Here is a 10774-nt window from a genome sequence, read left to right on the forward strand (position 1 = left end):
GTAGTTTGCATCCCAAGCAGTACGCACTTTATTTCATGCTTATGTTATACGTAAAATCCCAACAAAATTCTACTAAAGAGAGTAATTGCAGTACGTAATTAAGTAGGAGAAGGGTCAGGAACAAACATGAAGAGATAGAGAAAAGAACACCAACACAGACCAAGCTTCTTCTTCAATTCCAGAGTAACAAATTATGAATCAATAAACCAATAATTTTTAGACAAAATGAAGAGAATTGACTGTTATCACATGAATTCAAGTTAAACCACGTAAACAATATGAATTTGGAATGAACCAATAATTATTCAGACAAAAGGGAACAAATTTGATGATAATAAAAGGAATTTCACTGGATCCCCCAAAATAAAATACCATAAACCAAGGAGAGGAAGGAAGATGACCTAGAACACAAAATTGAGAGTTAAATAATATTAAACCGGACCCATCTTCTCTATTAAAGTAACTTATACCGTATTTTGGAAATAATGTTTAAAGTTTTTATATATGTGGAATAAAACTTAAAGAGGGATGGTGAAAAATTAGTTACTCAATATTTTTAATTGACGTGGTGTGTAATGTCCCGGATTTTTCTCAATTTTTTATTTCAAACAATTATTTTATTTATTTTTTCACCTCGTTTTGCATGCCACGAGGATCTCGAGGGCTGTTTCGGTCATTTTCTTGAGCCGAGAGTTTTAGGAACGTAATTTTAATTATTTTAAGTCAATTAGAGGCGATGGGATTAATTTTAAAATTTTTTGAAAGTCGAGACGATTTTCGGACTCGGGAACTTCTCTCAGTTTTGCCATTTTAGGTGAGGGGCATTGTGGTCTTTTTGTATATATATATACACACACCTATATCTGTATATTTATGGGACAAGGAAGGAAATGGATGGTTTAATGGAGGGTAAATTGGTAACTTTGCACAAATTAGAAATCAACCAAAATTTGACAAGTGGCACATTAATAGCCATAGGACCAAAAGGAAGGCAAGCGAACCCCTCCTTGTTTTTTTTTCATTTTTCGGATCCTTTCTCTCTCTCTAACCTTTCCCTTTCTCTATCTATACTTATACACATATATGTGAAACATAATTCAAGCTTGGATTTGAAGAGGTTAGAGTGGGATTTGGCTAAGCTCATAGAAGAGAAAGTTACTCTACTCATCTTGGGCTTTCATTTGAGACCACTCTTGCTTGCATTTGGAGGGATTTTGAAATTGGGGCTAGATAAGGCCTTGTTTGGCTAAGCATCATTAATCGAGGTAAGGATTCCTAACACACTAAACTTTGTCTTTCATTGAACAAAAATTCTTGAATCTTCTTGAATTAGCTATGGTATGTGGAAAGGTGAATTTTAAATGACTATGTGTTGATTTGAAAGCATGCTAGCGTATTAGTGCAAGAATATGTTTATTTTCATGCTAAAGATGTGTATAATGTGGCCTTGGTGCAAAATTGCTCAAATGATGATTTTAGCATGATTGGTGATGTTACTATTTCTATGAAGAGCATGCTTGTGACTAAATTGATGTGAATGCCTTATTTGTAATTGAATTGTGTAACATGCCATGTTTGAAATTTGCATTTTAGAAAATGCCATTGTTGTCGTATAAATGAAAATGAAGTTAAAACAATGAATTTGATTCATGTACATGGCATGGCGGGAAAGGATAATGAGAAAGGGCATAAAATATTTTTTTTATAAAAATGATCCGAATTTCACAAGTCCGATGCTAACTTGACCTAGACGGAGCGTGGCCCAGTGTAGGGCATGAAAAAGTTGATACTAGATCCCAAATAGTTGCCGGATTTAGAACCAGGGACAGCTATCAATTTCGCCTCGGTAAAGTCAGTTAGCGGTTTTCAAAATGTGGGTTTGGGGTCGGTAGAGACCAAGTTAGGGCCGGTAGAGGCTGAGTTGGGGTCGGTTGAGACCAAGATTGGGAAATGTGGGCATTGCATTGCATCTTGTGCATACTTGTGTTTAAAAATGCCTAAGTGTTATAGTTGTGATTAATTGGTAAATTAAATGCTATGAAAAAACCCTATATGATCCCGGTTTCCTTTTCATCCCGTATGTGTGATGTGTGGCTCAAGGGAGTCCAAAGTTAGTTACTTAGGCATCTACTACTGAGCCTCCGTGCTCACCCTTCCTCTTACATTTTTCAGGTTATGACGGAGACGTAGTCGATGACGGACCCTCTCATGTATAACTAGGGCAGACGTTTGTTGTGGTTGGAAGATTGTGGACAGTCGGATTTTTTATTTTTTATTTTTTATTTTATTTTATTTTTTTCTCACGCACCCATTCACAAAAACCTTTTCAACCACACCTGGATCAAACTCCCTCCTCTTTGCGGAAGGGGAGGTTATGCCATTGTGCTAGATTGGAGATTCATATTCTACTTAATTTATTAAGTAAAATTTTCATTGTCACAAGCACCATAGGGCCCAATAAACTAATTTTATTTTAAGAAAAATTAGATTTTAGTGACCAAAATTAAAAATAATAACCTTAAAGCCAGCTTAAAGTTACAAAAAAAATGAATAGTCATCAATCTTTGAAACTAAATTGCTCTTTAGTGGTATCTCACCACAACATCCGACACACTCTTACACCAATCCCTCCCAAAACTCACACCCTGGTCCTTCATCTTCTTTGTGTCGATTCTCTTATTCTTTGTCCTACCACTGCCATCTCTGCGGCAAGGGATCGACTCACTCAACGCCGCACGTCAATCTCAATATTTTGGTCTTTTTCCAAGGGATGCACTATAAATATTATATATATATATATATATATATTTTTTTTTTTTTTTTCATTGGTAAGAAATATTAATTGTGAAGGAGGATTTGATGCAGGAAACAAATAATATATATGAATCTTAATGCAAAAAATGGGGAGAAGCATGGGAGGGAGAGTGAAAAAGGGTATTTGTGGAATGAAGTGGTTACGGAAGTGCAATATAGTTTTAAGATTGATGACTATTTAGCTTCTTTTTTTTTTTTTTTTTATGCAAATTACTAAAAGCATATGTTCATGTGTAAATCATGAATGGTAAATAAGCCGACCATTTAACTTCTTACTATATATACTTGATGATGTTCATTTCAAACAATCAATTCATTGTGACATCACTTTTACAATAACACATCTCTTCTAAAATCCAATTGAATTGAGAATTCAAAACCCTACAAACAATGTAATAGCAAGTTTGTGCAAGCAGCTCGTGTGGTTTCAAATCCCTCTTTAAGATACTTGCTGAGGGGCATTCTTTTTCTTCCAATGACTTATTGTTGTTGTTATTCATTATGAGAATGATCATGATAGGAAATTGATGTAAGATGGAGACAGAGCACAATCCAATAAACTGTGTAGAAAATCATAGATTAGTTTATAGATAAATAACGATCTGAACTTTTTATTGATTTATTGATGTTATTGTATCATTTGTGCACTTCATATAACACTATGAAACTTGTACCAAATGTTGTCCATGAACTGAAAACATACAACTCTCCAAGAAATGCTAAACAGAAATGGACCAACTACACCCCAAAAGCCCACCACAAATCCTAGAGCCATGCTCACATAAAACCAGTCCACTTCAAATCCATCGCCTCTTTTGCCTGCTCCATTTGCAATAGTAGATGGTGTATCACTAACATTGCACTGGTTATTAACTGGAGGTCCACACAGGCTGTTTCCAACGAAATTGGATGCATTGAAACTTTGAAGTTGAGTGCTTGATGGTATTTTTCCACTCAAATTGTTGTAGGACAAGTTCAAGTAACTTAGGAAATTCAAATTTGACATACTCGAAGGGATTTCACCAAAAAGATGATTCATAGAGAAATCAATAACTTCTAGTTGTTCCATAGCACCTATACCCTCTGGAATCCTTCCTGTGAAATGATTAAATGACAAATTTAATGAACGAAGCCCTCGAAGACTTGTCAATTCCTTAAGGATCTCTCCTGATAAATTGTTATTTGAAAAATCCATGATAGTAACTAGTTGAAGAATGGTGCTATATCCATGTCCTTTCATTACCAGTATTGCATGCTCTAAAAAGCCTTCAAAAGATACTAGTGCAGGGAAAGAATCAGGCCAGTATAACATTTTGCCACTTGAATTTTGTTGTATGATCATAGCACTCAAATTCATGAAACATCCGGGTAAGCTTCCAGAAAAATTGTTACGTGAAAGGTCCAAGATTTGAAGAGAATTGAGTGCACAAAGTTCCTTAGGAATGTGCTTATAAAACTTATTTGATCGCAAGATAAGAATCTTGAGAACTGAAAGTCTTTTCCTATCCGTGTGGGCATACTTCCTGAAAATTCATTTTCACTCAAATCAATAAACTCCAATCTTGAACAATTTTGTAGAGACATAGGTAACTCTCCAGAAAGGCTATTGTTTCCTACATGCAGTGATTTGAGGAAACTTAGAGATTCCATGGACCATGGAATTTTTCCCTTCAGATTGTTATTTATTAAATTTACGAACTTCAATTTAGACCAGCTTGTCCAACAGTTGGGCAATTCTTCTGACAAAAGATTTCCTTCTAGATTCAAAAGCTGCAAGTTCTTCAATACATCCATATTGTAGCACAAAAACTCTGAAATAGATCCAGAAAATAAATTCTTGGAAAGATCCAGTGTGGAGACATTTGAGGACAAATGGGGTAATGTACCATTGAAGTAACTACTGTAGAGTCCTGCGCAAATACTAAAAGCTCATTTACCATCTCTCCGTGGATATGATTGTGAGAGAGATTTAAATAGTCAAACTGGGATGATAAGTTCCAAAACCACCTAGGAATGGTACCTGAAATTCCTGTATCGGATATGTCTACACACATTAGATTTCTCTGCGAGTGAAGCTAGTGGGGAAATTGTGGCCCTAACTGCCATGATCCAAGAGATAACTCTTGAATTTGAAATTGAGGAACCCAATTTGGACTGACACTCAAGTTTTATTTGATTCCGAGATCCATCGAGAGCATTCAATCTTGTGAGGTTGGTGAAGTGAACTTCAGACATGATACCTTGTAATGAATTTTGTGACACACAAAACCACTCTAGATGTGCAAGTTGACCAAGACTTTCAGGGATAGGTCCAATCAAGTTATTATTAGAAAGATCTAAAAAACGGAGGAATGATAATCTTCTCGACGACGTTGGAAGTTGACCAGGACGAGTCTTTTTAGAAAGAGTAAGTTGATCAATAACATCAGGAAAATGACCTGAAAGTTGATTACCGCTTAAAACAAGCCCTTCAAGTTCATCTGGAATGCATCTAGAAAGAATGTCTAGAATCTCCAATATATCGCCACCAAGTTTGACCTCTGACAAGAAAAGTGATTTCAAGTTGCAAAGATTTTCAAAGGATCTTGGCAATCCCCCTGTGAACTCATTGTATGACAGATCAAGGAAGGAAAGAGAAGTAAAATTGACTACATACATCTAGAGGAGGAAAGTTATTGAGCTTGCAAGAGGATAAGGACAACTTTACCAAAGAAGGGAGCATGTTGGTCACCTGCGGCCAGCCCAATGCTTTACTGAGATCCACATAAGACAGATCAAGGACCTCCAGGAAGGAATTACCAGAAAGCCATTGAAGACTCTCAGCATATAGATCGCCACGAACACTACGAAGTGTTAGATGGTACAAATTGGACAGGTTTCCTAGTTGACTAGGAATGACTCCCCCAAAATTAGCGTCTCAGAGGTCAAGATATCTTAAACTCCCCAAGGAACCAATGAAGTTCGGAATCTGAATCCCACCAAAATCGTTGTGGCTAAGGTCCAGGTAACTCAGATGCTTCAAATCCAGTAAAGATGGGTTTAGCCTACCACCCAACCCAGACCTCAGATAATTAAGATTTTGAAGGCGGAGCTCCTCAACATTTCCAGTTAAATAGTTACAGACGACTCCATCCCATTTACAACAGCCCTGTGATTCATGAGCCCAAGAGAAGAGCCGGTTTGAAGGGTCGGTGAGATCTTGGTTGAATGTCAGAAGGGCTTGTTTCTCACTCTCCACGCAAACCGCATGAGAGGAGTTTCCAGTACTGCAAAAGACAATTATATCAAGAGTTAGAAACATAATCGCAAGAATGCTGGCATCTCTCATGGATATGGCCATGATCTATGCAAGCATGCAAACAGCCACTAATACTAGATTTTTGTATATATATTGATGATGGATGAAAATGGACTTCAATGAAGATGTGCAATGTAATTTATATTATATATTGATGATGGATGAGAATGAACTTTAATGAAGATGTGCAATGTATTTATGGTAGGTGTGAAACAAAGGTCTTTTATTTTTCTTTGTCGCGTTGCATCAAGGAAAGTTTCATAATCACTTAGACTCTCAAAAAAAAAGTTTCATATTCCACAGTCAAAAGTTTGCTTCATGGAAGTGGAGCCCAGCGTAGTGGGAATCTGAGTTCGATTGAGTGATACAAAAACAACCTTCGTTTTTTTTTTTTTTGGTAAAAAAAAAGCCTTTTTGTTAATGTTATTTATGGATGGAGTTGAGCGCTTTAAATTGAAGTTAGAATAAATTAAGTCTATTCACAACCAAGAAAACAAGACAAATTATATGACAAAATATTTTTAATGTTAGGTCAAATCTCACTCAAAGGAAAGTAAGAGTAATTTACCGATAAAAAAATATATGCTTATAAACATTATTTCAGAACCTAATTCAATCAATCAATGTACAAGTATTCTCACACATATAGATGAGGGGATTTAGGGACAACACACAAAGGCTCCGTTTGTTCAGACATAAAATATTTTTCAGAAATTTTTTTATTTTTATTTTATGATATTTGGTTGTCATAAAATATTTAAGAAGAAAAAATATATTAAAATTTAATAAAAATAATTTATTCATAAATTTTATGGTAAATTATTTTATATACCCCACCGACAAAATAAAAATAAAAATAATATTTTACCTAAAAAAAATTATTAGGTTGAAACAAACGGAGCCAAAATGTCATCTTGATGATAGATTTTCTCTTTCTACACTGTGATGGACTTTTTCACAAAGCGCGTCTTGAAAAAATTGTTTGAAGAACAATCGTAGTCTTCCAGTAATCTATGAGCAAAGTGTCACGGGCTTAGAGTTTCAGCACCACTCTAGCTGCTCCCGTGCGGCACCAAGACGTTGCTTTCACTCTCGCAAGTACTTGGTTAGCCTAACTCCCGTGCAGACCTTAGCCAACACACTCCCCTCGTGCGCTTACTAGTGTTGTAGTTGCCCTCGCCCTCTCCTCATTTGGCTTGCACACTCACACACACTAAGGCACTTAAGTTGGCAAGGAAAGAACAATTCTATTACTTCAAAGAATGCTTTGTACAAGGCTAACACTCAAGTTCTCTACAAGGCTCTCAAGACTCACTCCAGGACTTGTTCCCTACAAAATGAAGTCCTACCTCTATTTATAGGCATCCCCATCCCTAATGGACGGCTAGGATGCATTCTAACCAACGGTGGAGATTGATTATCTAGAATCTTCTCCCACCTTCTTCACACTTCCATACTTATCTACTAGTATCTACAACATTCTAGAATTCTCCATACTACTCCATAAAACTCTAGAGAACTCTAGAACCTTCCACACACTTCTACACATTTCTACACATATCTAGAATCTTCCACATAACTCTAGACTATTCCGGAAGACTCTAGAAACTCCACTTGCCATGCAGTTGCCATGCAGCGTCCTCCTCAGCGTCTGCGTGTCGCCTGCGTGGCACAACCTCCATAGGCGGGGCGTGACAATCTCCCCCACCCATTTCCGTGACGCCCTCGTCACGGTTTCTTCAGCTGACCCAGCCTCTCGCAGGTCATCAGCACTTGCGCATATGTCCTTGGCCCAAACGTACGAGCGCCCTTCGGGAGATGTGAAGTCCTCACGAGCTCCATCGTGTTGACTGCCACCTCTGGACTCTCCTTCCTGCCCACGAGCGGCACCATGCATGCGGCCTTTCCTTCCTCGCCTCCAAGTATCATCAACGCACCAAGGCATGGTAGTGGCGCGGTGTTGTTCCTGTCCATGAACTCCAGCCCCAGCACCATGTCGTGGTCGTCCATCTCCGCAACTTGGAAGTCAGCCTTGCCCTTCCATCCTTACATGCATAGCTCCACCTCCTTGCACACTCTACTCACGCGTGCCTCCTCGGAGTTAACGGCCTTGATCCAGCCCTCCGTCTTGCGCATCTCCAAGCCAAGTCGTTGCGCCTCATCCGGGGTAATGAAGTTGTGTGTAGCACCCGTGTCTACCAACGCTTGCACGGCTTTGCCACCAACCTGCGCATCCACATAGCGCACCCCAGCTACCTTCTTTGCCTTGCCCTTCTTCTTGGTGTCATGCGCCATGCTACTCAGCATCTGCATAGCCCCCATGCACCTATCTTCATCGCTACCCGCATCGTCCACCCTGCCCTTGCCCTTATCCTTCACAAGGGCGCTCATGGTCTTCTTGTTGGGGCAGTGTCGCAATATGTGCGGCCCTTCACACAAGTAGCACTTCGGCTCCCACTTGCCCTTATCGCGGCGCTCCCCTTTGCCACTAGCCTTAGACCTCTCTCCATGGTCCTTGCCCTTATCATGGCGTGGGCGTCTCTCCTCATCGCTGTGCTCATCATCACTTGACTTGGGCGAGCCCCTTTTCTTGAAGCGACGGTCTCCCCCACCTTTGCCGTGGTCCCTTTTGGGAGACGTGGCCCTCTTGTCATCGCGCCTAAAGTCTTCAAGGCGCTCCGCTATAGCCATTGCGGATGCCAAATCTCTAGGCTCCCTCCTTCTCAGCTCTGTGGCTACCCAAGACTGCAACCCATCAATGAACAAACACACACGTTACCGCTCCGGCATCTTTGGGATCTCCAGCATCAAGTTGGAGTACTCCTTCACATACTCCCTTATGCTGCCCTTCTGCTTCAGGCGCCTTAGGTTGATCATGGCCAGGTCCTCAACGCACTCAGGATAGAACTGCCTCTTGAGCTGCCTCTTGAACTCCTCCCATGTGTCAACTGCTCTTGCACCTCTACCAGTGAAGCGCTGCCTCCACCATAGAGCAGCAGTGTCCATGAGGTACATAGTGCCTGTCTGCACCTTCTCCTCATCATCCTCGATCTCCATACACTCGAAGTACCGTTCCATGTGCCAGAAGAAGTTGTCAATCTGGCGCGCATTCCTTGCCCCATCGTACTCCTTGGGCTCCGGCGCCTTCTTCTTCCTTGGCTTCACCACGACCTCGCGCACCTGGGAGAACTCCTTCTTACACTCGGCAATCTCCATGCGCAAGTCGTCTACCTGATCATACAAGTCCCTTTCCTTCTCTCGCGCCTTGTTGGCAATGCTGTCAATCAGCTCGTAGAGTTCCGCCATCTTTCTCTCGAGCCTGTTAAACTTGGTTTCCGTGTAGACCAAGTGTGTGGCAAGCTTCTCCTCCAAGCTCTGCTCTAAGATGTGGACTTGGTGGTCTCCTCCGCTAGCCATGTCTACTCCAACAAAGCTCCCTTGGTGAACCTGGCTCTGATACTAACTGTCACGGGCTTAGAGTTTCAGCACCACTCTAGCTGCTCCCGTGCGGCACCAAGACGTTGCTTTCACTCTCGCAAGTACTTGGTCAGCCTAACTCCCGTGCACACCTTAGCCAACACACTCCCCTCGTGCGCTTACTAGTGTTGTAGTTGCCCTCGCCCTCTCCTCACTTGGCTTGCACACTCACACACACTAAGGCACTTAAGTTGGCAAGGAAAGAACACTTCTATTACTTCAAAGAATGCTTTGTACAAGGCTAACACTCAAGTTCTCTACAAGGCTCTCAAGACTCACTCCAGGACTTGTTCCCTACAAAATGAAGTCCTACCTCTATTTATAGGCATCCCCATCCCTAATGGACGGCTAGGATGCATTCTAACCAACGTTGGAGATTGATTATCTAGAATCTTCTCCCACCTTCTTCACACTTCCATACTTATCTACTAGTATCTATAACATTCTAGAATTCTCCATACTACTCCACAAAACTCTGGAGAACTCTAGAACCTTCCACACACTTCTACACATTTCTACACATATCTAGAATCTTCCACATAACTCTAGACTTTTTCGGAAGACTCTAGAAACTCCACTTGCCATGCAGTTGCCATGCAGCGTCCTCCTCAGCGTCTGCGTGTCGCCTGCGTGGCACAACCTCCATAGGCGGGGCGTGACAAAAGTCTGACTTCTGAGGCTAGGGTAAGACTAGAGTCTGCAACAACGGGACGAGGAATCTCAAGGTTCAGACTTGGATTTTGAGCAGGTAGATATTGGTAGTAGTAGATGTGAGATTGAGATATGTTTGTGTAATTTTTACTTGAGATATTGTATTGATTTACTGGAGATGGCTTAGTGTCCGTGGTTTTCTCTTCATTTAGATATTTTCACCCTAAATTTTTTTTCCTGGCTTACTTTTTTACTTTAGTGTTTCTTTGGTTTATAATGAATTGTTAATGAGTTTGGAAAATTAATCAATAATAAAAATTGTGCAAAAAAACCTATTCACCTTTTTAGATTTTAAGAACATTAAATTTTATTAAATTAATTAATTATTTTTGCATCGGACAACCCACACAAATAACTATTCTCATAAGAGTCAATTATATCATGCCCAGGGGCACACACAAAGTGAGAATGTAGTCTTTATAGATTTTATTATAAAAACTTTTTGACTCAATTAATGGGTTAGTTGATTTAATT

General features: G+C 40.0%; 1 protein-coding gene, 1 long non-coding RNA gene and 1 pseudogene across 2 annotated transcripts; 1 reads left to right on the forward strand and 2 right to left on the reverse strand.

The window, feature by feature from the left end:
• Positions 1–1008: 1008 nt before the first annotated feature.
• On the forward strand, positions 1009–3089 carry LOC132271942 (uncharacterized). Its single transcript, XR_009469898.1, has 2 exons — positions 1009–1265; positions 2173–3089. It is a non-coding gene; the product is annotated as an uncharacterized LOC132271942 (long non-coding RNA).
• Positions 3090–3463: 374 nt separating this feature from the next.
• On the reverse strand, positions 3464–4754 carry LOC132270434 (receptor-like protein EIX2). The gene is made up of 3 exons (XM_059771614.1): positions 4701–4754; positions 4514–4593; positions 3464–4337 (listed from the first exon to the last, which is right to left on the reverse strand). Exons 1-3 carry the CDS (start codon positions 4752–4754, stop codon positions 3464–3466), a joined length of 1008 nt encoding a protein of 335 aa, XP_059627597.1.
• A 67-nt stretch (positions 4755–4821) lies between these two features.
• Positions 4822–8803, reverse strand: LOC132270435 (receptor-like protein EIX1; annotated as a pseudogene).
• Between the last annotated feature and the right edge of the window lie 1971 nt (positions 8804–10774).

The sequence above is a fragment of the Cornus florida genome, unplaced genomic scaffold, assembly GCF_030987335.1.
Source record: "Cornus florida cultivar Cherokee Brave unplaced genomic scaffold, ASM3098733v1 CherokeeBrave_3.0.0_Hap2_Chr08, whole genome shotgun sequence".
In the NCBI taxonomy this organism is placed as follows: domain Eukaryota; kingdom Viridiplantae; phylum Streptophyta; class Magnoliopsida; order Cornales; family Cornaceae; genus Cornus; species Cornus florida.